This window comes from Giraffa tippelskirchi, chromosome 5 (genome assembly GCF_054371585.1).
Source record: "Giraffa tippelskirchi isolate mGirTip1 chromosome 5, T2T-mGirTip1v1.2.pri, whole genome shotgun sequence".
NCBI lineage: Eukaryota > Metazoa > Chordata > Mammalia > Artiodactyla > Giraffidae > Giraffa > Giraffa tippelskirchi.
The window spans coordinates 28923752-28951431 of NC_137279.1; the positions used below are offsets into that span (position 1 = coordinate 28923752).

The window sequence follows — 27680 nt, forward strand, 5'->3', positions numbered from 1 at the left end:
TCTACCCACTCTCCACCCATCCACACACATCCACCTACCACCCACCTACCCGCCATCCACACATCTACCATTCACCCACCCACCCACCATCTACACATATCTACCCGCTTTCCACCCACCCCCACCTTGTACACACATCCACGCACCACCCACCCACCGTCTACACACATCCACCCACTCTCCACCCACCCCCACCATCTACACACCACCCACCCACCATCCATCCACCTGCCCACCTGTCTACCCATCCATCTGCACACCTTGAGAATAGAGACTGGAAGGCTCGACATCAAACCCTTCTGCCCACTCACTTTTAGAAGAACCATGAGGGAAATTTGTCACAAATGCAGATTCTCAGGCCTCGGCCCCAGAAGCTGAGAGTCAGCAGGTGGGGGTGGGCTCTGGAAACTGTGTTCTCCCAAGTCTCTAGTTGAGGCAGAAGTAGCTGCTCCAGGCCTTCCCCCTGAGCACCAGGTGGCCTGGCCTGGCCTGGCATTGCGTGTCCACACAGGGGCAGAGGTCGTGGGGGTCCCTGGGTCCTGGGCCACATCCCTGTCGATGCCTGTGACCCGCCCCCCCCCCCCGCCTTTTTCTTCCTCTTCACCAGTTGCTTATATTTCTTCAACCCGGAAACATGACAACATTAAAGATGATTCTGAGGTGAGTAGAAAATGGCTCGTCGGTGTCTGTGTCTGTTATAGAGGTCTGTCAGCTCATTTCTGGGGCCACTGTGGGAACTTAAAGGTGAACTAGGAGTGTCCGGGGAGATGCAGCCTGATGGGCATCAGGGATTGCATACACCGAGGCATCGGGGTCACAGATTTGAGAAGTCTTTGAGATGTTTAAGCACAGAGGCAATCGTGGAACAGGAGGTGGGACTGACCCTCTAATCCCAGGGCTGGTTCCCCTGGCAACCAGCCACACCCTCAGGTGACCTAGAGGCTTCCCTCAAGGCGCTTCGTTAACATGACAAAGGGACTCTTTGCTGGCTCTTTGCACCCGGAACCCCCTGGGGTTAGGAGCTCTGTGCCAGGAATGGGGCCCTTGAACAATTAGGGACTTTGTATTACCAACCGCAACATCACAGTATCACTCTGGGTAATAAATGAGGCTCGAGAAGTTTGGTCCCTTACTAGGGCGGTTCTAGCTGGAGCTTTCATCCACAGAACCTCCGAGAACGGCTGCACCTGGCGAGGCCACGCCTTTCCCAAGGTCCTCGTCCCCTCTGGACTTGAGCTCTTTCTCCCTGGTCATCTGTGTCTGGAATGAGTCAGGAGCACTTAGTTACCTTTCTTCCAGCACAGAACCCTCTTCAGAGAGTCCTCAGGAGGGGCGCATGTGCTTATGTGGCCTTTCCCTGCCATCGATTGTCACTTCTAGTGACACTTGCTGTGGCGGGTCTCCTGAGGCATTAGCAGGTTATGCTTTGTGCCCCCTGGGGAGGGCCAGGTGAGCTCCTGGTCCCAGCACTGACGCCCCTGGGGTGTGTGAGCCCATGGTCACCTCCTCAGCAGTCAGGGCAGGCTGGCCCTGAGCATCCCTCCTGGCTCACAGAGGGGCCACCTGTGACTGGTGATGGCTCCTGGATCTCTGCTCCTTCCATCAGAAGCTTTAGGGGTCTGCTCCTGGGTGGGGAGGGCATGGGTGATGATGAGTCCCCTCCTGTTCCCTCCCATCTTGTCCACCCCCATCAGGACCTCAAGCCAGTCATCGATGGGATGGACGGGATCAAGATATCTCAGGGGCTCGGGCTGCAGGACTTCGACCTGATCAGGGTCATCGGGCGCGGGAGCTACGCCAAGGTCCTGCTGGTGCGGCTGAAGAAGAATGACCAGGTCTACGCCATGAAGGTGGTGAAGAAGGAGCTGGTCCATGACGACGAGGTGAGACTGCATCTGTTCCCTGTTGTTGTTGTTCAGTTGCCAAGTCACGTCCAGCTCTGCGACACGCGGCCTGCAGCACGCCAGGTCTCCCTGCCTGCTCCTCTGTGTGCAGGTAAGCACACAGAACAAAATGTGCGCTTTTACCGCTTTCCAGTGTGCAGTTTAGTGACTTTTAGCGCATTCACAGTATTGGGTAACCCTTGCTACCGCTCAGCCCACGGCATTTCCTCCCCGTGAGCAGTCCCTCCCCAGTCTCTTCCGGCCCCACAGCTGCTCGGCTGCTTCTGTCTCTGTGCATTTGCCTGGTCTGGATGCTGCATGTAAATGGAACCATGCGCTGTGGGACCTTCTATGTCTGGCTTCTCTGAAGGAGCATCTCATTCTCACGGTCCATCCAAGTGTGTCGAGGTGCGGCACCTCCTCTTTCTTTTCTAGGCCTCAGTCGTGTTCCGTTCTGTGGACAGGCCCCATTTGGCGTGTGTGTCCGTCCCTGATGAGCACATGGCTTGTCTCCATTTCCGGCTGCCGTGAACGTCTGTGTGGCTGTCTGAGTCCCTGTTTTCACTCCTCTGGGTGTTCACCCGGGAGGGGACTGCCAGGTTGTAGGGTCATCTTGTGTTTCACTCTGAGGAACAACTGAACCGTCTTCCCCTGTGTTGTTTTACGTTCCCACCAGCAACGCATGAGGGTCCCACTTCTGCCCATTCTTGCCGATACTGGCTGTGTTCTATTTTTTGATTATCACTGTCCTAGCGGGTATTTAGTGGCTTTGACAGGCATTCAGCACCTTTTCATGGGCTTCTTGGTTTTGTGTACTTTGATCTATTCTTTGCCCCCTGAATGGGGGTTACATCCCTTAGAAGCAGAGAGTGACTTCAGAGGGAGCAGTGATGATGTCACTGTGAGACGACTTGATACACGTGGATTGAGGGCCATGGGAGGGCTGCCCAGGCTCGCAGCTCAGAGGGCAGAGCCAGGGCTTCACCAAGTCCCTACCTGCCCTCCCGGCAAGTGCATTTGTGCAGTGCACACACCACGCAGCTGGCTGCCAGCCCCCAGTGCTAAGCTCACAACTGAGCTGGTGCAACCCTGCCTCTCAGCTGAGGAAGTGGAGCCCCGGGGAGGTGTGAGGCTCAGCCGGCATCTTCACTGCTGGTCACAGCCTTGCAAGGTGATTCCAAGTCCCTGCCCAGTACACAGCTGGCTGGAGGGTTGATGGTGTCTTGGGGAGGGGGGGCTGGTTTCTAGAAGGCTGAGAGGAGAGGTCTCCAAGGAGGGTTACTGCTGTGGTTGATCCTGGCATCATCACATAGCCAGGGCTAGGGCTGGAGCCTGGACTTTGAGGTGGTCTCAGGAGAATGAGACACTAGGAGCTGGCAGATGGGCCAGCTGTGTGCATTTGTGAGACTCTGCCATCCTATGGCCCCGGCCCTGGGCCCTGGTCGGTGGACTAAGGGGTGGCCCGCATCTGATCCCCGGAACCTGTGAGCAGGACCTTATTTGACGAGAAGTGATTACGGATCCTGGGATGGTCGTGCTAGATTATCTGGAGGGGCCCTAAATCCAGGGACAAGTGTCCTTTTATTTTTATTTTTTTTTGAATGAGATGCAAATTTAAGGATACAATGAAATGCTTGAGTAAACTCAAAATAATTCAGACATGTATTATCAATTAAACATTTACTGAGTTATAGGCATTATACAGGTCTAAAGATAAAGGCATGGCCTTAATCTCAAGACACTTACAATCATGTAAAAGAAAGTGAAAGTGAAGTCTCTCAGTCATGTCCGACTCTTTGTGACCCCATGGACTGTAGGCCCCGTGGACAGCTCCTCTGTCCATGGGATTTTCCAGGCAAGAATACTGGAGTGGGTTGCCATTTCCTTCTCCAGACAAGTGTCCTTTTAGAGAAAGGCAGGGAAAGATTTGAGACAGAAAGAAGGAAAAACACAGTGAAACTGTTATGAGGAAGGCAGAGAGGAGCCAGAGGCCCCTGGAGGTGCAGGAAGGACCCTTCATGGGGACCTGGGCAAGAGCATGGCCCTGCCCACACCTGAGCTCAGGCTTCTGCCTTAAAACAGCAAGAGGATGTAATCTGGATTATTAAAGCCCAGCAGTCTATGGCATTTTGTTACAACAGCCTGAGGAGTCCAGCAGGTGGGAGGAAGGCAGACCGGGGGGCTTGGCCTCTGTGTGGGGGAGGGGGTATCATGTACCCACTAAGATTTCCTTCCTGAGCACCTGGGTGGCCAGGCGCCTTAGCGAACAGATAGGGATGGTTGAAAGTTGTGTCCAAGGGTGGCTTTGCACTTGAGACTCTGAGTGGAGACGCCAGGTAGCCATCACATGAGCAGGCAAAGCTGGGGTGGGTAGGGCTGGTCAGATGAAGCCATTCCTTCCAGAGGGTCTCCTCGGGGTTGGAGGTCAGAGGGATCAGGACCCAGCTTAGGATGAGGAACCCAGAAGATCTTTGGCCCTCCAAATGTGTGCTCACTGAGAGTTTGCTAATTTTTCCCAGATACCTTTGGGGAAGGCAGGCTACTCTCAACACATCTCATTCCCTTTCACTTTCCCTGAAAGAAGGGGTTTAACTTAGGGAATCTGTGGGCCTGGGCCTCATGCAGCTATTCTTCTCTGGTTGGAATGGAACCAAAGCTGGGACTGTCAAGCTGACTTTTCTCCAGGTTTCAGCGTGGACTGTGAGGGAGACGGTCCTGTTGTGGGAGCTGGTGCTTGGGAGATGAGTGTGGGATGTGGGGAATCCTCCACACTCTGTTCCTCCCATCTTAAGTGGAGATGATAATACAAACCTTCTACGGCACCATGGGCAACACATGAGGCCAACTCACAGCTGGTGATGGTGGCTTTAGTGATTGCTTTGGTAGAAATGGTGGTAAATGATGATGGTGATAGCTGATGAGTAATGATCCTGATGGTAATAGAGATGGTGATTGTGGTGGTAATGATGGTAAAGGTAATGGAGATGATAGTGATGATGGTGGGGATGGAGATGGTGGTCAAGGTGGTGATGATGGGGATGATGATGGTGGTGGTGATGGTGAGGATAGTGTTGATGATAGTGATGGTGATAATGGTAAGGATGGTGGTGAGGATGGTGGTGGTGATGGTGATAGTGTTGATAGTGATGGTGAGGATGATGGTGATGACAATGATGGTGATGATGGTGGTGATGACAGTGAAGGTGGCAGATGGTAACGGGGACAATGGTGGGGATGGAGAATGTCTTAGTGGGCATTTTCTTTCCTCTCTGCATTGTCTCCCCCTCCTCTCTTGCCTCCCCTTCCTCAGGATGTCTGTGAAGTATTCACACTCCCTGGCTTCTATTTCAGGATATTGACTGGGTACAAACAGAGAAGCACGTGTTTGAGCAGGCATCCAGTAACCCTTTCCTGGTCGGCTTACACTCCTGCTTCCAGACAACAAGTCGGTAAGATAAGGGGTGTTTCTGGGATTCTGCTGCTCTCTAGTCTGAACTGCGGAGAGGCTGAGTTGGCGTGAGGTTTCTGCTCTCATCCGCGGGGCCCTCCCGTTTGCAAGTGTGGGGGCTTTTTGGTTCATCACTTAACTTTGTTTTCAGCTGGTGTCATATGACTTGAATTTCATACAAATGAAGCTAAATTCTTTCATTCTATTTACAAAATATTTATTGAGCACAACCCACTCCATGGGATACAAGCATGGAATTGGGTGCTGGTGTGGACCTGTGAGTGGGAGGTCTGTCTCTGTGCTTGTGGGTCTCACTGATAGTGGAATAAAGTAATAAACACCAGGAACTTCACTTAAAAACTTTGTATATGTTAGATTTCTGCTTTAAAATGGTTGGAACTACTGGTCTATGATATTCAGCATATACTCAATTTGGAATTTTCTTGGCCAGATGACTTGAACTCACACAATTTGTTTTATTTGAAAAATTACCGTGTTCTGGGTCAGAGTCCTCAGGGCTCGCCCCCAGGTTCGGTGACTTAGGAGAACTCACAGGACTTAACACATTGTCGAATTCAAGGCTGAGACTTATTGCTGGGAAAGGGTATAAAGCAAAATTGGCAAAAGGCAAAGATGCTCAAGGTAAAGTTGGGAGGAACCCGAGCACGCACTGCCCGGAGTCCCTCCGCATGGGGTCCTATAGGATTCCTTGAATTCCTCTGGAAGGAATTGTGAAACCTGAGGTTTACTAGGTGAGTCATGTAGGCACCTCTACCTAACACGTGCCAAATCCCAGGCTCCCAGTAAGCATCAGGTGTCCAGGGAAGATGCGGTGTTTCTGCAACGTGATCACGTGAGGCAAGCTCACTCTTTGAGGAGGGTTTGCCTCAGCGCAGGGAGCCGGTGACTCCACTGGAGTCACCGTGCAGCAGGGCGGTCTCAGCCCTGCTGTGCTCACTGTCTCTGCTCAGGGTCCCCCGTAACGAGCAATGAGTCACCCCCCGCCCCCGTATGCCCCCTCACCTCCTCCATCTCCACCCCACTGTTCCCACAGAACTGGCCTTTCCCCAGCTCTGCAGTTGTCCCCCGGCCCCGGCCCCAAGCTCAGTGATTCTGCCTCCTGAGAGGGTCTCAGCCTCCTCCCTTTCCTCTCCCTGAATCCTGGCCACAGCCTCTCAGGGCATCCAGTCCCTGGGGCACCAGGTTGTCAGTTCCCCCACGCAGAAACTGAGCCATGTTTGAAAACACAGATCTGAAACATCTGATCCTGACCACTTTCCCAATTGCTTCTGGGAAACATCCAGGCTCCTAGGTGTGTGGATGAGGCCCTGCGACCAGGCTCCACCCCAGTCTGTCCATTTTTGCTGTGCAGCCCTTTCCTCACAACCTCTTCCCCAACCCAGGGTGCATGGAGAGCCCAGCACTTGTGTCTGGTGTACTTTCCACGCCCTCTGTTTGGCCCTGACCGGTCTCTGGGATATGGGACAGACCCTAGGGATGGCATCCTCCTGACTTCACTCTTCCTAAATGGATTCCAAAATGGGTTTCGCTGTGATGTTCTGTTAACTTTACTACACGGAACATGAAGAGTGTGGACAGACGGGTCAGATATTTCAGCCTCATTTTCAGCTTTGTTGCTGGGAGCACAGCACCTTCAGAGCTCATGCCTTGGCAGCCCTCCGGTTCACATGCTCCCAGGTGCATTAAAGTTAGGATCACCCCTGTGTGATCCCCACAATACAGGTGCGCATGATACCACCTTTCCAGACCGCCATGAGAAGACTCGTGTAGAGCCTTCAGCACCAGAGCCGGGAGGCACCCTGGAGTGGTTATCGTCCATGTCTAGTTTTCTTGCCTCTAATGTTACAGAACCCAGCAGTAACCTCTAGAAGCACCTGAAACCTGGATGGTTGGGGCATGTGTCTTTCCTGGGCTGTTTCTCGGTCCCTGCTTGGACCCAGCCCCTCAATGTGAACTCCCTAAGAACTGGGCCAGGTGGGCTGTTCTCATGCTCTGAGCAGTTGGTTGATCCTGGCACCTCTTGGGCAGTCACAGTGTTAAAGGATGATTCTGTAAGTACAGTCATGTTCTTGGTAAAAAGGCACAGTGAGCATGTGTCAGAGTTCGTGTAACTCTCTAATTAATGAGAAAATAGTAAGAGGTCATGACATGTCCACAGGAGTTCCGGGTCCTGCCTGTGTCAGCTGACGGGGACCTTGGGATGGACAAACGCCCAGTGCAGAGCTGGCTGGGGGGCCAGGAGGGGTCTGCACCAGGCAGACCTCCTTTGCAAGTCTGTGGATGGCATTGTTGGCACAGAACCCACCGAGTCGGAACCCACCGAGTCGGAAAGCATCTGACAAGTGCAGCCACCAGGACCCCCACGCAGACCAGAGTGGACACTGCAGGGGGCAGTGAGGCCTAGGGCATTCAGGACAGCTGTGGGGATGTGGCTGGGGCACCTGCCGGCCACTGCACCACCTCCTCCAGGCTCCTCATGAGTTGTCGCCCCTGAGCACCTGCCATGGGACCAGGGGCCCACTGAGTCCTTGCAGTGCTGCCAAACAGTGGACACCTGCTCAAGCTGAGCTGTGCCTGTGGGATCCCAGCAGCAAAAACCTGGTGAATAAGGCCCAGCTTCTCATGAGCAGTTACCAGAAGGGGAGCAGGTGGGCCTGCAGTGAGCAGACCCAGGGCCCAGCCTGATCACCTACTCCTGACGGGGGTTGGGGAGAACTTGTTCCTGGGGGCCCTGGAGATGGCAGAGGTGCTCACGGGACACACCGGCTGCCGTGATTCAAGAACCTGCACAAGAGGCTATGAACCCGACAGGAATCAGCTTTGACCTTGAGAGGGCAGGTGCCCCCTCCCTAGGAGCATGAGTCATGGTACTTTCAAAAGGTAGAGCATTTGTTCCTGTCATAATTTAAACCAAGAACAGAAAGCGGGGTGCTGAGTGACAGTAGGTGTGGGCGGAGCCACGTCAGCCTCTGTTCTCCATGTAGATCCCCTGAAATGGTTCAGGTGCCGCCCCGACCCCATGGGCTAGAGTCCCAGCATGAGGGTGCACGTGGGGAGAAGGGTGTATCAGAAGGTGGCTTCCCTGCTGCCCAGTTTTGCTAGCTGTACTTTTCACATTTTCTAGGTAGTGATAGGAGAAGGAAACGGCAACCCACTCCAGTACTCTTGCCTGGAAAATCCCATGGACGGAGGAGCCTGGTAGGCTGCAGTCCATGGGGTCGCTAGGAGTCGGACAGGACTGAGCAACTTCACTTTCACTTTTCACTTTCACGCACTGGAGAAGGAAATGGCAACCCACTCCAGTATTCTTCCCTGGAGAATCCCAGGGATGGGGGAGCCTGGTGGGCTGCGTCTGTGGGGTTGCACAGAGTCGGATATGACTGAAGTGACTTAGCAGCAGCAGCAGCAGGTAGTAATATCCTCACTGTCCTTCTGCAGCTGCTTCGCTGTTTTGGTCTCTCCTATTTTGCCTGATTTCATCATCAGGCATGTCTCCTGTGAATGTGCAGTTCACATTCCAGGCATCCTTCACATGTGAGAGCACCTGCATTTGAGCTGGACTCAGCCCAGCCGCACTTGCCCTGGAACTTGGACGTGTGTTGGGTGGTGTGTTGGGCACACATCCTTTACGGGGAGGTGAGGGCTAGTTTGTCCTCTCATCCAGGAGGAGGTTTCTCTGAGCTGGCGTCTTCAGTTTCCACTCTTTCAGTGTCTGTCCCTGAGCCGTGGTCTCTGTCAGGTCTGCTTGCTCACAGTGAGCAAGCAGGATCATGTGAGCATCCTTCTGAGTCAGGGACTAGGTTCTGACCACGTGGATCCAGGGGTCGCCTAGCGTTTCTGATCTGTGTTTTCTTTGGGAACAAGGCTGGTCCATCCTGAGATGCCCCTTTGGCTTTTGACCTCCTTTCTTGTCTGTCCTTCATCATCAGAAGCCCAGGCCCTTGTCTGCTTTTCTCTGTTCCTTTCTTCTGTCCCCTAGCTCCAAGGGAACGGGGGTGGCCACCCTGTGACTGGGGAGTCTATAACTGGAGGTGGGGCGCCAGGTGTGGGTTCTGGATTCCTCCAAGTCACCCAGTATCAGATCTCATAGACAGTAACTGTGGTCCTGGGAAAATTACTTGACCTCCCAGCATCTCAATGTCCCTGTCTGTAAAATAAGGAAACTCCTAGAACCTACTGTACGGTTCTTGGGTTAAGTTTCATACACAGGTGTGCCTAGAAGAGTGCCTGACATTTTGTGAGAGTTGTGACAACTGTGTTCTTGTTGTATTTTTATACCGGAGGTCAGCACTTTTTCTCGGAAGACCAGATAGTAGTATCACCTTTGAGGGCCACGTGGTCTCTGTGACAACTACTCACTGGGGTGCAGACAGACGCAGGCAGTGTTCCAGTAAAGCCTTATCGACAGACACGGGTTGGGGAGTGGGTGTGGTCAGATGCTGTTGGCCTTACTCTTGATCTCAGCACTGTCCCATGTCATCTGCGTCCCCTCTGAGAGAGGCTGGTGATCTATCCCATAGGGGAGGGAGGCTGGCCTGACTTGGCCCTGAGACAAGGAAAGCGTCTCGGGTGGTCCTCTCCTGCCTCTGCCCCTGGCACCCTCGACACTCAGAGGAGCCGGCATTCCAGGTTTATCCTGGGTGAGGGGTTGGGTGGGTAGCATCTCTGGTCCCCACTCTGCAGCCTGGCTCCTGCCCTGGTCTCTGGCCCAGGAGTAGACTGTGGTGGTTATGCCCCTTTCTGTCTCCAGCTCTTGATGAATCCTGTTTTGCGAGTTTTTACTATATTCTGCACACTTAGTCAAGTAATAAGGAAATGTGACCTGCTGTCTCGGCCCTGGGGGAGGCTTCTTTCCTGTCTTGGCATCACACATGTGCCAACCATGCCATGCAATCTGAGGCTCACGGGCAGAGCCCCAGTTGTGGAACCCAGAGATGGGCCCTTGGCTGTGCTCAGCCATGGACATTGGGGTGTTTGTCACAGCAGCCAGCTTATCTGAGTCACTTGAAGCATCATCATCAGAGTGAATCAGCCCCTGGCGGCTCTTGGGGGATTTGCTCCAAACAAATGTTGAAGGTAGTACACCCAAACTAAGACAACATCGTAAGTCAACTAGACTCCAATATACATTTTTTTTTAAGTGTGAAAGTAGTGTTAATGTTTATCTGTAGAAGGAAAAAAACATCAGGGAACTGGGAACCCACATGCCACATGGCATGGCCAAAAAAGAAAAAAGAACCCACTCTGCCCTGTTGTTGTAGCTGATCCATGTTGCAGATTAAATGAATTCCTTGATCAGCAACTTACCTGAGACCCTAGGCCCCAGGCGACAGTCACAGACCAGCCAAGTGTGCCTCTGTGTTCACGCCAGTCACATGGCTTCTGTTGAAATCCCCGTTATAGGCTTTCCTGCGGATCCAGAAAGGAAGCCACCATTGCTCCTACTTTTCTCGGTTTTTAAACATCTCTTCTGCTCCCCGAGGCCTCATGTTGGTGTCTGTCTCCAGCGCTGGGATGGCACTTCTTTCTGTCCACGTGGGCGGCCACCGTCCGTTCCATGGGGAACATCCACGTAGGGTGGACACGTCTCCTGGGGCAGTGCCATCCCTGCTCACCGTGGCAAATATTGTCCTGTTATTTGAAGTCACAGCGTTCTGAATAAACGCTCTTGTTTTTTAGCGGCAAGGCCTTGGGCCTCTCCCCAGGGCTTGAGCACCTGCACAACGTTTCCCCCAGGGTGGCTGCCAGGGTTCAATGTGCACACATGTTGGAACAGTGCACGAAGGTCTGTGGGGGCTGTGCAGCCATCCTTGTCCTGTTTGTGTCACATCGGCAAGCCTTTTCCGTCTCTCACCTCTGTTATAGCATGAAAGCAGCCACAGGCAAATGTGTGAGTAAAACTTAGCTACAGTGCAGACCGCCCAGTGTCAGGGTCAGGGTCACTGGGCCCTCTCCAAGTGTGAGAGCCACCCCGCCCTGCAGAACCACATGGAAAGCTCTGGCTGCTCCCCCAGTATTCAGCCCTCAGGTCTCCATGTCTGCTGTGTGTGTTTAGGAATTGTTTCTCGTGTAAATATGTGATCAGAGGCTTGGTGGGCGGTCTGTAGCTTGTTCACATGCTCCACGTGTGGGGCGTCACCATCATCACACCAGTGATGCAGACAGGCTGCCAGTGCTCAGAGGGGCTCCCTCTGTGCTCTTGACTGTCTGAAAGCCGCCCGCCTCCATACCCGGAGGAACTGTTGACCTAAAAATCCAGCAGGGCCTTTCAGGGAAATCGTGTGTGAATTTAATTTCGAAAATGGAACCTTATTAAATGTGAGGAGGACCCTAACAAGGAGAGAAACCACAAGGTAAATTGTTTGGGGACCTGAAGAGCCCCGCCTACATCCAGAGGATGGGCTTGTCAATCACAGGCCTCTCCCATCAGCACTCCCACCCTCCTAGAGGCCTGTCAATCGCAGGCCCCTCCAGCCAGCAGCCCCACCCTCCTCTGGGAGGCCAGTAGCATTGCAGATTCCCAGTGGCCAGGTTAGCGTGTCTGACCCTTGTCCTCTGGACCTGCAGCTTGGGGTGGGTCCCACAGGAGGGGTGCACGGGACCCTCCCATGGTTCCACCCAGCACTTCCCCTCCTGACTGCTCAGCCCACTGGGCATCTTGTGGGCTCTGCCTCATGCCCTCCTGGCCAGCCGCACTGGGAGACTGAGCACCTCTTCCCCTTCAGCCTGCCCATCTCCCTGCGCCAGGTCCACCCAGACAGTGGCCAGAGGGTCACTGGCATCCCCCAGCTGGTGCACCCGCCCTCTGGCTTCTCCAGCTGAGCCAGGCCCCTCAACTTGCAGGGTGGTCCCTCAGCTCTGCCCTCCCCCACCTCTCCCTACGCACCATCCAGGCCTCTGCTCCCTGGGGAGGTCTTCCATGGCCACCAGCCACACAGCACCCTCCCAGCCCCAGTGAGCCCCTGGCCACCAGCCCCGCCTTATTTTTACATTTTTACCCCAAAGGCAGGCCACGCATCATTGAAAGTGAAAAGTGAAAGTCACTTAGTCGTGTCTGACTCTTTGCAACCCCATGGTCTGTAGCCTGCCAGGCTCTTCTGTCCATGGAATTCTCCAGGCCAGAATACTGGACTGGGTAACGGTTCCCTTCTCCAGGGGATCTTCCCAAGCCAGGGATCGAACCCAGGTCTCCCACATTGCAGGTGGATTCTTTACCATCTGAGCCACCAGGGAAGCGCTCTAAAGGCATCATTGGGAGAGTAAATAACTGTGTTGAATGACATGAGTGGTGGACGAGAGTTTCTCTCTCAAGTTTTATTTCATCAGGATCAGAGCTGAGGGGCTCCCACCACTGACCCCAGAGTTGGATGGCCTGGTCGCCGCCTGCCTGGGCCTCTCAGGATGAGGGTGACCCCAGCCTGTGTGTCCTGCAGGTTGTTCCTGGTCATCGAGTACGTCAACGGGGGCGACCTCATGTTCCACATGCAGAGGCAGAGGAAGCTGCCCGAGGAGCACGCCAGGTGGGCGCAGCTGGGACGGGGGCGGGGCGGGGGGGGCAGGGGAGGCCAGGCCACAGCCCGGAGGGTCCTGGGAGTGACCCGGCCTTGGTCCTGACCCTCAGGGCACAGTGTGCCCAGTGGCGCCGTCCGGCCTCAGCAGGACGATCTTTGTTTTTAAATGATTCTCAGGGACACTGACCACACTGCCCCCACCCCCACCCCCCTGCAGCCTCGGCCTCACAGGTGGGTGGGGCGTTTATTTCCACCCCATACACATCTCTTTCCTGTTTTCCCATACTTTTTTCCCTTTTCCTCATTTCCTCACTTAAAAATAATTCCATGTGGCACTGTGAGTCACCATAGGTCCTTTTTGGGGAGAGGCAAGTAATAAATCAAGAACCCCACACACTCATGTTCTCCTTTTTTAATTGTGGAAAAATATGCATAACATAAAATTCCCACCTCAACCATTTTTAAGTGCACAGTCAGTGGCATCAGGCATATTCACATTGCTGTGCAGCCATGCCCACCGTCTCCAGGACTTGTCTCCAGAACTTTCATCACCAGGACTTTCTCTTCTTCCCTGACTGAAGCTCTGTCCCCATAAAACACTCGCTCCACACCCCTTCCCACAACCCCCACTCTCCTACTTTGTGACTCTGACTCCTCCAGGGACCTCAGACAAGTGGAATCACATAGGATGCATCCTCCTGCATCTGGTTTGTTTCACTCTGTGTCATGTCCTAAGGTCCATCCACGTTGGAGCAGGTGTCAGGACCTCCTCCCTTTTCAAGGCTGGATCCAATTCTATCACAGGAATGGACCACATTTTATCCTCATCTTTTGATGAACACTTGGGTTGCTTCCATGATTTAGCTACTGTGAATAGTACTGCTGTGAACAAAGGGGTACAAATACCCATTTGAGCCCCTGTTTTCAATTCTTTCGAGTTATTCACAGAAGTGGAATTGGTGGGTCACATGGTAATTCTATTTTTAATGTTTTGAGGACCTTCCAAGCTATTTTCCACAGCAGCTGCACCATTTTACATCCCAGCCAGCAGTGCGTGAGGGTTGCAATTTCTCCACATCCTTGCCAGCACTTGTCATTTTCTTTTTGGGGGTGGGGGTGGGGGGCCCATTGTATAGTGGCTGTCCTGGTACGTGTGAGGTGGTGTCTCATGGTAGGTTTGGTTTGTGTCTCCCTGACCACAGGGATGCTGCATGTCTTGCCCGGTCCTGTGGGCCCACGTGTGTCTTACCCAGTCCTGTTGGCCCATGAACTCATCAATGGAGAATTCCAACATCTTGTGTCCTCCTGTCCAGGTTCCTGGTTGGGTTCTCTCTGCTGATGACAGGTGTCGCCCACTCCCTAGGTTCTATGCTGCTGAGATTTGTATCGCACTCAACTTCCTACACGAGAGAGGGATTATCTACCGGGACCTGAAGTTAGACAATGTCCTCCTTGACGCCGACGGCCACATCAAGCTGACGGACTACGGCATGTGCAAGGTGAGCATCCCACCCACTACTCCTGCCCGCCCACCTCCCGGGATCATGGCCAGCCTGGCGCCCGCACCGTCTCACCCATGCCTGGTCTCTGGCACCTCCACATGACCACAATCCTCTGTGTTCTCCCACTAGTGGGGGCGTGTCTGGGGGTGCCCTCCCTCCTTGTAATTGGCTTTGTCCCCACAGGAAGGCCTGGGCCCTGGTGACACGACAAGCACTTTCTGCGGAACCCCGAACTACATCGCCCCCGAAATCCTGCGGGGAGAGGAGTATGGTGAGCACGGGTGGGACAGGCATTCAGCTCCAAGGTGGGAGCGGACCATGACACTCTGAGCCCTGGGAGCCTCCTCTGCCCAGGGACTCGGCTCTGAGGCTGGAGTGGACCAGGACACCCAGACACCCCAAGCTCTTGGAGCCTCCTCTGCCCATGGACTTGGCTCTGAGGTGGGAGTGGACCAGGACACCCCAACCCCTGGGAGCTGCCTCTGCCAGAGACTCTGTGACGGAGCAGAGAGGGAAGGAGGCAATCCTAGTGGGGATGACCCTGCCGGGGTCCTAACCAGGGTCTCTGGGGAGCTGGCCCAGCTGCCAGGAAGAGGGTTTCCTGACCAAATTGCACTAAATTGCACACACCATTACTTCGTCCAGCCCCAGGTCATCACCTGGCCTCAGTCCCAGCTGTTGTCCCATGTGTCCACCTGAGTGTCTCCTGGGGAGGTCACTGGACAGGATCCCTCTAGTCAAGGAGCCCGAAAGGCTTGGGAAGGAGAAGACAATGCAAAGGCAGGCCCCAAGCATGGGTCCCAAGTCACTGGTGCTGCCCACGAGTATGGGTTCCCCAAACCCACCAGAACCATCCACAGCTGACACTGGAGTGCGTCCACCCTCTCCTTCTCTGGGTGTGAAATGAAAATGAGATTAGAACATATGTACATGTGTGTCTATGTGTGCACACCTCCTGCATTTTTGGGTTCTGCTGTTTTCCCATCACAAATATTCTTTCAAATATTTCCACATATTTTCTTTGCCATTGAAATTGGAGGGTAGGCAGGGCAGGCAGGTTCTCGCCCCCTCAGATCCCTGGGGCCCCGGGAGGCCAGTACGATTGAAGTCACTTAGTAACCAAAACAAGGAGGATGGACAGCAGCCGTGGTCCAGAGCAGAGTCTATAGCCCTCCCAGGATGGGGGTCCTGTGTGTGACAGAGCCGCATACCTTTGGACACTGGGGGCGGCTGGCTATCCCTGGGCTTCCTTGACATGAAGACAGCTTTGCAACCCCCAGGACAGTGGACAGAGGGGAGGCCAGGTTGCCTGGGAGATGCTGGGGACACCCAGCCTCAGTTGTGGTCCAGGTCCAGGTCACAGCTGTTGCCCCATGACTGGACAGCACAAATGGAGAGTCCTGGCCTGACCAGCCTGGCTCTCCCCCAGGGTTCAGCGTGGACTGGTGGGCACTGGGCGTGCTGATGTTCGAGATGATGGCAGGCCGCTCCCCCTTCGATATCATCACCGACAACCCCGACATGAACACTGAAGACTACCTTTTCCAAGGTGCGTGGGCTGTATGTCCAGCTCCCTCCATGCCCTGTGGGTTTTCCCCTTTTAGAAGTGGGGGTGAAAGGGTCCCCTGACTGGTCACCATGGCTGCCACAGACTAGGTGGGGCCACCTGTCCACTACCTGCTCTCAGGGAGCAAAGCATGGTGGGCAGGGGCAGGGGGATACTGCTCTTTCACATCCACGGGAAAGAATCTGTCCTGATTTAGCCCAGGCCCCCTTCTCCCCACCTCTGGTATGCACCTGAGTCCCGGGCAGGGGCTGTGCTCAGCCTCAGCTCCTTGCCATCTGGGCCCCTGGACCAGAACTGACTGCCCCCAGGATGCTGGCCCAGGCTGTCCCCACAGTGCTCTCTTGCGCCTGTGGACGTGGGAAGACTGTCCCCACGGTGCCCTCCTGCACCTGTGGACGTGGGGAGGCTGTCCCACAGTGCCCTCTTGTGCCTGTGGACATGGGAAGGCTGTCCCATAGTGCCCTCTTGCACCTGTGGATGTGGAGAGGCTGTCCCCATGGTGTTGTCCTGTGCCTGTGGACATGGGGAGGCTGTCCCACAGTGCCCTCTTTCGCCTGTGGATGTGGGGAGGCTGTCCCACAGTGCCCTCTTGCACCTGTGGATGTGGGGAGGCTGTCCCCATGGTGCCCTCTCGTGCCTGTGGATGTGGAGAGGCTGTCCCCATGGTGTTGTCCTGCGCCTGTGGACGTGGGGAGGCTGTCCCACAGTGCCCTCCTGTGCCTGTGGACATGGGGAGGCTGTCCCACAGTGTTGTCTTGCCCCTGTGGACGTGGGGACACAGGGCCAGCTGAGCTGCCGTTGGTTCATCCCTGATCATGAGCATGCCTGACCATGGGCACCGGGGCCTCTGAGGCCTGGAGACCCTGCTAGGGTGCAGGAAGAGGCCCAGGCCACCGTGACTGCCCCGACCCTCCTGCCCAGAAAAGGTTCCCAGCACCCTGCAGGCTGCTGGGCAGAGCTGACAGGCTGGGGGTGGGGAGGGGGAGCTGGAGGAGGGGCAGCAGAAGGAACAACTCTCTCCTCTGGTCCTGCAGTCATCCTGGAGAAGCCCATCCGGATCCCCCGGTTCCTCTCCGTCAAGGCCTCCCATGTGTTGAAAGGATTTTTAAACAAGGTATGCTTGTGGCCCCCGTGGCACCCCGGCAGCCATGGCTGCAGCCCTTCCTCAGCTACTGGGGTCGAGGCTTCACCACCTGGTCTGCTAGTTCAGTGCCAGGCATGGGTGTGACTCTGCTTCCTTCCTTGGTGGTCCTGTGGGTGCTTATTCACACTTGACAAAAGATAATGAGGCGAAATTATGCCAAAGAGGCATTTCCTGAAGGAACTTAACCTGTTGGGAGGAAGCGGTTTCACCTGGGTGGGGGGCTGGCCACGGGTGGTTTGCTGACAGTGTTTAAGACCTGCTACTGAGTAGGGCTACCCTGCTCTGTGCTGACTCATCCTCATTTGAACTCTGACCCCCCAGGACCCCAAGGAGAGGCTTGGCTGCCGGCCACAGACTGGATTTTCCGATATCAAGTCTCATGCCTTCTTCCGCAGTATAGACTGGGACCTGGTAAAGTGGTTGGAACCTGATACCTGACTGCCCGGGTGGGGAGGGGCCTCCAGGGGGCAGGATGGGTGGAAATGGGGGTGCATTGAGAAACACTGATTGAGAACAAGGAAGCGGGCTGTGACAAGGCCCTGGGGGCAGTGTTTCCTGAAGGTCCTGAGAGCAGCCTTGCCAGGGCATCCATTCATGCTGTGCTGGGTGTCCTGTGGAGGTGTGTTTGGGTGGATGAGCATAGCCATACACCCATTGATTGTGCTACACGTCCATGCCCTGAGTCAGCTCACAGACACTTCCACTTAACCATCTAGCTAGTCCCAACTAGACACCCACGTGCGCTGTGGCCCCTCTCACTACAGTGGCCCTTGACCCACCCAGTCCTGGGGACTCAACCTTCTGGGTCTGGGCCTTCTCCCACCCCCACTGCTGCCACCTGCGTCTGAGCTGCCCACATCCCGGACAGTCCCCTGCTTCCTGCCTGGGCCCTGCCAGCAGCCGGCTCCTCCACTGGGCCTACTCCTGCCTCAAGAGTCCCTCTATGTTCCGACACACTGGGCCCACTCCTGCCTCAGCGTGGTGACACAACTCTGCCCCTCCCAACTTCCACCTCCTTCAGACTACCTCAGCGCGCTCACTCCCAGCCCTTTTGGGTGTCCTCTTTCCCATCACACCTCAGGGCTAAGTGGCGGGACTCTGGGGTGTCACTCTAGGGCAGCACCGTTCCGTTCTGCTTTTCACTGAGGGAAGAGGAGGTGACACTGTGTGTGACATTCCCGAGGTGGGGGTGGGGCGGGTGCTGAGCAGCCATGGGGCCAGGGATGGGGGGTGGGCTTGGAGGACCCTAGGCCAGCATCTGGCTGCATTTTCCTCATGGTCTGTTCTGACTTGCTATTTAAATCTTTTTAAAGAAGCCCAAGACCTAAAGTAGGGAAAATAGTACAAGAGAAATGCTCCTTTTTCTCTGAATATATTTCATGCTGACAGAAGAATATGGAAACTTGCCTGAGAGAGAGAAAACCAGGGGAAAAGGGAAGGCCTTGTGTCCCCAGAACAGTGTCCAGGGTGTGGCCATGCCCACCAGCTCCTGGGGCCCTGGGATCACAGCGTGCACATGGGCATGTGGGCACATGCACGCATGCACACACACACTGGTGGCCCCCTTCTGCCAGTCGGTCAGCCCATCCCCTCTGTTCAGCACCCTCCTCCTGCATCCCCTTGGTGACAGAGATAGGCGTGCCTCTCCAGGTGGCCTGGGTGTGCTGGCCGCAGCCCTGACACTACCAGGCGTGACTGGGGGATTCATCTCTGTGACACTCGCACTTTCTGTACCAGCTTTGTTAGCAGAACCTGTGTGTTCAGCTTCCCAAATCCCCCAAACTTATGGGACCTGTTTCAACATTCCAGGCCCAGCTTGCTTTTGTTGCCATAAGTGGTGTTCCTAAGGGCCCTGGCCCCCCAGTGCAAAGACAGGGTGTGAGCTGAGGTGGACTGGAGGCTTATTTCTGACTTGGCTGGAGCTGTCTCCCTACACAGGGCCTTGGGACAGTTCCATGTCTCCAACCGGGTCACATAGAGCCCCCACCCAGGCGGGGGTTTCCAGGTTGGCTCACTCAGACCCTCCAAGGGAAGGCAGCAGCCAGTCCTGAAAGGCTGGGGTCATCCACCCCCTGAATCAAGCTCCCTGGCTGTGAGAGCACAGTGGTCCAACCGGAGGGCTGGCTCCTGCCTGTCCTCTGGCTCCAGCTTCCCTTGTGACTGGGACGGTCCCTCCGGGCAGGGACCCTCATGCCTCAGTGTGGCTGTATCTGAGGTCTTACGAGCAGGCCTGGCCCAGCACCTGTGTGCAGCACACACCTGGTGGAGGGAGGGGAGAGGATGTAAAGGGTGTGTGATCATGGGGACCCATGCCCCACCTCGGTGATCAGAGCCACTCTGAGTTGCTCCACCTCCTCCATGTGACTCCGCCCTCTCCAGACACCACGTCTCAACCCCCAAGATGACAAGTGGGAGGCAGGGTCTGCGTCCTCATGTGCCCCATTTCCTGCCTGACAAGCCTTTCAATGCCATGCATCCCTTTGGGATTAGGAATACTAGTCAGAAATGGCCGTTTAAGGCTTCTCAGGAGGAGGGGTCCCAGTGGAACACAGGTATCCCTACCAAGCCCCAGCTCTCTTATGACTGGGGTTTCAAGATTAAAACTCCCCAAACCAGCCTCCTTTGGTTTAAGGAGCGGTGGTGTGGGGTATGTCTCTCGTGGCCTGTGCTGCCAGCACTTTTCAGCTCAAGTAGAGTTTTTCTGACTTTGGGGGAAAATTTCTTACACTTTAGATAAAAACAGTTGGCCATCAAACGAGGCATATATACTTAAGCACCATTTCTTCTGTTTGATTCTGTGGTTTGAGTTTGCCCAGCGCGGAGCCGGCGCACGTGGCTCTGACCGTGTATCTTCCTGCAGCTGGGGAAGAAGCAGGCCCTCCCGCCCTTCCAGCCGCAGATCACGGACGACTATGGCCTGGACAACTTCGATACGCAGTTCACCAGCGAGCCAGTGCAGCTGACCCCTGACGACGAGTAAGGCCTGCACCACGGTGGGGTGGGGTGTCGAGCTGCAGGGGCGGGGACTGTGGGGGGGGGGGCGGAGGAAGAGTCCCAGGTGGAGGCGGGGTATCCTGAACTGCGGGGGGTAGGAGTCCCATGCAGGGGTGGGGCATCCTTAGCTGCGGAGGGCGAGACAGGGCCCGGTCTCAAACACGCCCCGACCTAGCCTACTCTGTCCGGTGCCACAGGGACGTAATCAAGAGGATCGACCAGTCGGAGTTTGAAGGGTTCGAGTACATCAACCCATTGCTGCTGTCCACCGAGGAGTCCGTGTGAGGCGCCGCGCGCTCGTCGTGGACGCGTGGACGGCGCTGGCCCTGGCCCTGGCCCCTGCGCATGCATGTGGGGCCGGGCGTGGGCGGGTACCCAGGGCAGAACAGCTTCCCCGTGCGGCCCATGGGCCTCAGGCCCAGAGGAACTTGCTTCTCGCGCCTGCGCCGCGGGGGCCGCGGTGACCGTGTCCGAGGGAGAAACTGCCCCCAACTTCGAAGGTGCACACTTTCCACAGAAGCAGAACTGACCTGCTCCACTGGGAGTTGGCCTGTAATGTCCCGAGGAATAAAGTGTCCCTCTGATGCTGGCGCTTCCCTCTGATGCCTTTTTCCCGCGGGGGGCACCCGCCCAGAGTTGCAGGCGCGGCCCACGCGGAGGAGGCACGGCCGGAGTGTAAGTGCCTGCGCAGTGGAGAGTTTATACAAATTCGGAACATTTTCTAAATCCTGGTAAGTTCCTGTTGTTAATATTTAACAAGTATTTTCATACTGAGCATGTCAGCAGCTCCTGGGGTCTGACGCCCAGGTCACACCTTCACCAGGTGGGCTCCATCGGTCCCAACCCAGGCCTTAGAAAATTGGGTCGTAGAGGTTCTAAAACAAGGCTCACCAAAGCACCCGCAAACCAAAAAAAAAAAAAAAACCCACAAAGTTGAAAACAAAATCTGCACAAAATATATTTCTGGAAACACAAAGCAGTGCCTACATTATGTCTTGTGTTATGTATCAGATTTTTGGAGAGTATTTTTATCAGGAATAATAATGCTCAGAATTAGACATTTTAAAAGGGTACGTGTCTATGAGGGGCCCTAGCCTTAAAGGAATAAATTTAGAACACTCAGAAGGGTGCACCTCCCGGCAGGGCTCACCTCCTCCTTCCCATGACCTGCAAGGGGCACGGTCACTGGGCCACCCTCCTTCTTAGGTAAAAAGCTGAACCCAAGGTTTTCTAGAAAGAGGTAAATCATGTGGGTTTTTTAAGTCCCCGATATTGTCAAGTGTGGCTCGGGCCAGGCAGAGTGGGGAGGAGGGCCTTGTCCACCTTCAGGACAGCAGTCCCTGGATGTCCCTTGTGGGTATGGGTCCCACATCGCCATGCACCCTTGGGCCTCACTTCTCCCAGTGTGGCAGCGGCCTGGGGCAGATCAGTTAAAAGGAAAATAAGCTGCTGGTTCGGCCTGACCCTGCACAGACACACCAGCCTCCCTGGGTGCCCCCAAATGGCAGAACAGCATCTCTAGAACGTGGAGACTTGCACCCCGCCTCCCCCCACCCCGAAATAGAAGTGAGGGACCCTGGGGCAGAGTCAGGGCTGCTTGGGCTTGGTGGGCGTGGTAACCCTGTGGTGACATCATCAGGAGGGCTATGCAGTCACCTGGGGAGACCCCAGTGTGCCCACAACAGGGTCAGGTGCTGCCTCAGGGACGGTGACACCTCTGTTCAGACAGTACAGGGGCCACGGATTTGTTCACACTTACGGCATTGATGTCAATGCTGCGGTAGTGCCAGATACAGCCTCCCAGTTGCCTCCCAGTGTGGTTGCTGGTGTACAGACCTGTGTGTCACCTGGGCTCCCAGCCAGGGTGACTTTGCGCATGGCCCCATGCTTCTATAAATTTAGAAGGCAAAGATGTGCCGAGGTGGGTCCAGCGGCTCGTCACAACACGGCATGTCCTCTGATGTGGTTCTTGGAAACTGGCGCCTTCAGGACTGTGAAGCAGGAGACACGTCCTGTGGTTTTGTACAGTGAGCGGTGGGCCGTGGCCTTGGCCTGCCTTCTGCAGAGGGCATGCCCACCAAGGCCACAGCTGCTCAAGTCTTGCACATTATTAAAGACTTTAATGACAACGCGTGCTGTCGTCATTTTCATTAAAAGTAGGTGTCTCCAGGAACAAAGGCGTCTGAAGATGCTTTTTAAAAACAAGTTTTATTTTTCAGAGCAGTTTTAGGTCCCTCACTTCCATTTCTGGTGGGGAGGAAGACAGAGACCCCTTCTCCCCAGCCCCCACCGTCACATCCCTAGGGGGTGCACCTGTTACAAACAAGAGGCTGCACTGACATGTCAGGTCATAAAGTGTTTTTCTGCCCTAAAAATGCTCTGTGCTCTGCCTGTTTATACCCTCTCCCCACTAATCCCTGATAACCGCTGATCTTTTCGCTATCTCCAATGCGTTATGCCTTTTCCAGAACAGCCTAGAGTTGGAATTGCTCAGCTTGTAGCCCTTCACTGTACCATGTGCACGGAGTTTTCCTCCATGTCTTTTCATGGCTTGCCAGAAGCCTTTCTTGAAAATACTGACTTCTGGACGGTAACCTTAGACTTTTGCAGCCATGGCTGAACTGGAGACGAGGCTCTTCCAGAACCTGTGGACTGATGGCACAGGAGAGAAGACCCCCTGCACAGGGCCTCCGAGACAAAGCTCACATAGGACGTCAGCAGGCGGACCTGATCCCTCTCCGCAAACTCCAGGGGCTGCTCTGCCTCCCTGCAGCTGCAGGAGCAGGTTCACCTGGGGATTCAAACATGGTCGTGAAGCCCGAGTCAAGTTCACGGAGTCAGCAAAGCGTCCATTCCTGAGCCACCCTGAGTTCAAATACTCGCACTGCTGGTGACACTGTCCCTGTCACCCACCTGGGGTTGGTCGGTCTGCTGGGTGGCCCTGTCCACCTCAGTCATCACACCGCTCAGCATCAGCAAAAAAGGAAAAAGGACTCAATGTTTTGGTATCAACACAAAGAGATGGGACATGAGCGCTTCATGCCGATGCACATTAAGCCAGGGCGGGGGAGGCACTAGCCGGGCTGCTCACCACTCTATGTCATCTGTGCTGTCTGCCAGGCACTGGGCCAGGTGGCTGTCGATGTCCAGCTGCGCCAGCCTGTGAGCAGAGGAGAGGGGAGGGTCATGGGTGGGGAGGGCGCCCAACCAGAGTATGTGTCTCGCACTTTCACGCCCCTCCTGGGAGCTGATGACAGAAAAACCCGGGATGGTGCCCTTGGCTGGCAGAACGGGGGGCAGGGGTCCCCCCAATGAGAAAGGGCCTTTCCAGACCTTGTTCCTGGGTCCAGGGTCCCCAGGGCACCAGATTCCTCAAGCGCCTGCATCTGAGGGCTGGGACCCTGTGTCTGAAAAACCCCAAGAGCCCACCTGTGGGTGAAGAGTGTGGGTGGGCTCAGCAGAATTGGGCCCCTGAGGTGGAGGGCAGGGTCTTCCCCACCCTCTCCCAGGCAGAAGCTCAGAACTGGGCCCCTGAGGTGGAGGGCAGGGTCTTCCCCACCCTCTCCCAGGCAGAAGCTCTATCTCATCAATCAGACAAACTCTCTGGGTGTTTCTGCCTCCACACGTGCCCCAGGGGACCGTTCCTTCTGAAAGCCACTGGGAAAAGACAGGGTGTGAAAGGTGGCGCCTTGGTGGGCATGCACCTCTGGCCAGACTCTCCTGCTGGGGAGAGGATGGCCCATGAGGGTCTGGGCGCTGCCTGTGCTGTCCCTCAGTGGGGAGCACTGTCTGGGGTTTCCTCAGAACCCCCTCAACGAGAGCTCTGAGGCAGATCCACCTCACCCTCTGTGCTGCTCCGCTGCCTCCCACTCAAGCCCAAAGCCTGCTGCATGGACTGATGGCCCAGACCCTCCAGGACACCCAGCAGCGCAAGGGGCCTTGGGGCCAGTGAGACCCCATGGGCCGAGCTGGGTCTTGTGCAAATGCAGGGACCCATCTTCATGTCAAGTGGCAGGTGGAGCCAGTCTCCCTGACCACCGCAAAGCTCATGGTACAGGGACCTGGAGGGGCGCTCACATGCAGTCTGTGGAATCCACCATGTGACAGCCCTCGGGTCAGAGAGGAAGCTCGGAGAACCACCGGTTCTGAATGACCTGGAAACACTAGGCTGCCCAAAGTGCCCAGGCTGCCCGTGCCTCCTGCAGATCAGCAGCCCACCTGCCACCCCCCCAACCCCTACCCCTCCGCTGCTCAGAGGGTGGCAGGGCTTCCACCTCTGGTCACAAACATTGCCCAGAATCCTGAAAGCAAACATGTTTCTAGACACAAGTCTCATCTCTGCTCCCTTGTGCCCTGGCTTGTCCCCAGGGAGGGGGGTCCCCATGTCACTCTGCAGCCTTGGAGTGGGGCCTGGCCAGGGCACGCTCTCCTTCTTAATCAAAGGGAAGAATGCGTAAGAAGCACTCCAGACGCATGGAGACCTGGACTGCCCGCACCAACACCTATGCTGAGGCACTCTGCCAAGCTTTAATCTGACTGCTCAAAGAGCTCAGACTGGAACTTTCTTTTCAACATCCTTCCAAAGTCTTAGGAACTCCCTTCTTAGATTGTTTAGAAAAGCAAGCGATCCAAAAACAAAAGCTGCCCCTACAACAGAGAGGCAGGGCTGGGGTGCCCTGACAATGTCAGAAGCTTCAAGGGCATCTTCTCCCAAGAAAACGAATTTCCCTCCAGGGCTTCCGATGATATTTCTGTCCCTGGGTTTCTCTCAACCCGTATGAATCAAGAGGACTTAGTATTTTCAGAAGTGTTCATGACTTCCTCAGGGCTGGCAAAGGACCTGGTGTCTTCAGCCCACAACCATCCAAGAGCCTCAACATGGGGCAAGAGGTGTGTTTGGTGAAACGCTGGGTCTCCTCAGCATTTCAAATTCTCCAGAGCACAGGCATCTCAGTGCAGCCACCACACCTGCCCTCCCACCACGCCAGACCTGTGCCTACTGGGGGGCTTCACCACAGATCCTCCTGGGGACAGCCACCCCCTCGCCCTCACTCCCAGCACACTGAGCTGTCCAAGCTCTCAAAGGCTTGGTTCCTGTGAAACATCACCATTGGAGGAGCCTAGATATCTGAATGCAGACTGTGTTTCTTCTCCCCTCTGCAGTCTGTGCTGCGCATTTTGGTAACTGTTTTGATAACTTGTTGTCATCAGCTGCCATTCCCTTCACCCCTAGGGCTGGTTTTGTTTCCAAAAAACCAGGGACGAGACATGTAGTTCAACACAGTCTCCAGGCCACAGGACACACAGAGTAAGACCAGCTACCAAAACCTGCCGTCTATCCCCTACATGCGACCAAGCTCCTTCCTGCTGTCCTGACCCCCACGACCCCCACGCCTGTGTCCTTAGCTATATGACACGTGGCTCAAAAGCTGGGCAGGTGGGACTTCTTAGCAAAGTCAAATTCCATCACCTTACTTTAAAAAATGCATATATATCGGATTTCTAAAACCAAAAAAGGCATCTCTAGACACCGAAACAAAGTCTGCATTTTTAAAACCGGCCGTCCACCCACGGGGAAGGTTCCCCAAGGGACCATAACAAAAAACTGCTCTGTGACCCACAGCCCAGACTAACCCTGGAGGCAGTCTTACCAGGGGATGCCAGTCACTACCACGTTCCCGGATGTCAGTGTGGACCCCATTAGAGCCAGAGCCTCCCTGCCCTCTCACTGTAGGGGCCACGTCTGGGAGGCTGCAGCCTGTCAGCAGGGCCCCAGGCCGGTGTACCTGCAGAGGGACCTTCAGACCCCCAGCCCTGTGCCCTCCAGCTGATTAGCACCGCCTCTGCACTTTGCCAACTTTCTATGCATGAAATTTCACTTTAAAAAGCCAAAGTTGAGCTCAGATACCCTAGCCTTCAGAAACTGCCTGTGGTTTCCAAACAGGGCTGGGGCCACGGGGATGGCAGTGGAGGGGACGGAGGCCCAGGAGGCCACTCACCCGGGGGCGAAGTCGACTTGGCACATAGGACAGCTCTGCAGGGTCATCGCCCCGTCCACGGACGGCTGTCGCCGGGAGGGCTGCTCCTCCGACGGCTGCTCCTCCTCGGCGGTGGGGGTTCCGCGGAGCTCGGGCGCTCCGTGTTCATGGGGGGACCCCGTGCGCCCCCGGACCGCGGCTAGCACAAGGTCGGAGCCGCCCGAGTCCGCGCCTCGGCCTGGCGGGGGCGGCGGGAAGGGCGTCCAGAAGAAAGTCTCGGTTCCCACGGTGAATCTTTCCGGGGGCGGGCGCTCAGGGCTGCGCCTGGGCTCCTGCAAGAAGGGATCGTCGGACCGCGCCCGCCTGCCCGCCCCGAACTAGCTGGAGACCCGGGGCCACGCGGGGACTACTGCACACGCACCTGGCCGGGGAACGCGGGTAGCGGCGGCAGCTGGCCATCCACGTTCAGGTCTGCGCTCGCGGTGCGCAGCAACTCAGTCCACAGCTTCGCGCACTCGCCGCCGTCCGGGAGGGACCCGGGGGGATTGCTCGGAGGCCTGGGGCGGCGAAGGTGGGCATAATAACAGCGCGGGGGAAGCGGGGAGCGGGGCCCTCGGGGAACAGGAAGGAGCACTCGGCGGGGAGAGACTGCGGGTGCAGCTCTGCAGCTGGGCGGGAGTTGGGAGGGAGGAGGGCTGGCGGGGCGGGATCAGGGCTGGCGGGGCGGGATCGACGCGGGTTCCAGGGAGCACGTGGGGGCGTGACACCCGGCTACCGCTGGGCCGGGGACACTAGGCTCCACCCGGGACGCTTCCCGCCCCCCGCCCCCAACCTCACCGGGCACCCGAGGGCGGCCTCCGGCGGCTCAGACTCAGCCTCGACCTCCGCGTACCCTCCATCCGCCCAGACGCCGAGCATCCGGCGGAAATGAGCCGCCGGCGCGCCAGACCCCGCCCCCGCCACAGACCCCGCCCACAACACACCCCGCCCCCGGACCCCGCCCCGGGCAGCCCCGCCCAGACAAGACTGGTCCCAGGGACCCCTCCTCAATTCCTCAGCGCCGCCCGAAGAGCTCTTTGGACCCGAACTCGCTCTCCCACCTGGGCGCTGGACTCGACCCCCAGACCGTGGGGTGACCTCCCTCTTGTGGCAGTATCGGAGAGAGGGAGACGGAGGCCAGGGTTGCTCCCTCCCCCGCGGAGGCAGGACTGAGGTCGCGAGGCTGCCTTGCCCTGAGGGAGCCATTTTCCTGCTGAGCCAGGGAGTGCCGCCCTCACCCCTCAGGCTTGGGGTCTGCAGAGACCTCCGAGGAGGAGGAACTGGGCGGGAAGGCGCCCGGGGGCCCTGGCGTCCCCACCCGCCGCTGGTCCTGGCTCTGCCCCCTTCCTCTTCCTGGACAATCTTGAGCCTGGGAGATCCTTCCCAGGACGTCCGCGTTTCCTTACAGGAGGGAGGAGTCTGCTGCTGCTGCTGCTGCTAAGTCGCTTCAGTCGTGTCCGACTCTGTGCGACCCCATAGACGGCAGCCCGCCAGGCTCCGCCGTCCCTGGGATTCTCCAGGCAAGAACACTGGAGTGGGTTGCCATTGCCTTCTCCGAGGGAGGAGTCTAGTTTCCTTAATTAAGAGACGAGG

At 56.2% G+C, this 27680-nt stretch overlaps 2 protein-coding genes across 9 annotated transcripts in view; one reads left to right on the plus strand and one right to left on the minus strand.

The window, feature by feature from the left end:
* The window catches only part of PRKCZ (protein kinase C zeta), a 103141-nt gene extending 82487 nt beyond the window's left edge, over nt 1-20654 (plus strand). For 4 of the 6 annotated variants that reach the window (XM_081488382.1, XM_081488384.1, XM_081488386.1 and 1 more), the window contains 11 exons: nt 608-660; nt 1695-1883; nt 5235-5332; nt 12786-12872; nt 14227-14362; nt 14549-14636; nt 15795-15914; nt 16967-17046; nt 17398-17487; nt 19937-20052; nt 20268-20654. In XM_081488382.1, coding sequence (XP_081344508.1) covers nt 608-660; nt 1695-1883; nt 5235-5332; nt 12786-12872; nt 14227-14362; nt 14549-14636; nt 15795-15914; nt 16967-17046; nt 17398-17487; nt 19937-20052; nt 20268-20355 — 1145 coding nt within the window. In that variant the 3' untranslated portion in view covers nt 20356-20654. Of the gene's footprint in view, nt 1-581; nt 661-1694; nt 1884-5234; nt 5333-12752; nt 12873-14226; nt 14363-14548; nt 14637-15794; nt 15915-16966; nt 17047-17397; nt 17488-19936; nt 20053-20267 lie in introns of all 6 variants that reach the window. The other 2 variants (XM_081488381.1, XM_081488383.1) reach the window with 2 other exon arrangements.
* Nucleotides 20655-22259: 1605 nt separating this feature from the next.
* Nucleotides 22260-26953, minus strand: FAAP20 (FA core complex associated protein 20). Of its 3 annotated transcripts, XM_081488388.1 has the most exons (6): nt 26886-26953; nt 26470-26605; nt 26070-26380; nt 23162-23230; nt 22984-23035; nt 22260-22861 (listed from the first exon to the last, which is right to left on the minus strand). In XM_081488388.1, exons 1-6 carry the CDS (start codon nt 26945-26947, stop codon nt 22667-22669), a joined length of 825 nt encoding a protein of 274 aa, XP_081344514.1. In that variant the 5' UTR covers nt 26948-26953; the 3' UTR covers nt 22260-22666. The 3 variants fall into 3 exon arrangements, with proteins under 3 accessions (XP_081344514.1, XP_081344515.1, XP_081344516.1); XM_081488389.1 differs by lacking the exon at nt 22984-23035; XM_081488390.1 differs by lacking the exons at nt 22260-22861; nt 22984-23035 and having other exon boundaries at nt 23070-23230.
* Between the last annotated feature and the right edge of the window lie 727 nt (nt 26954-27680).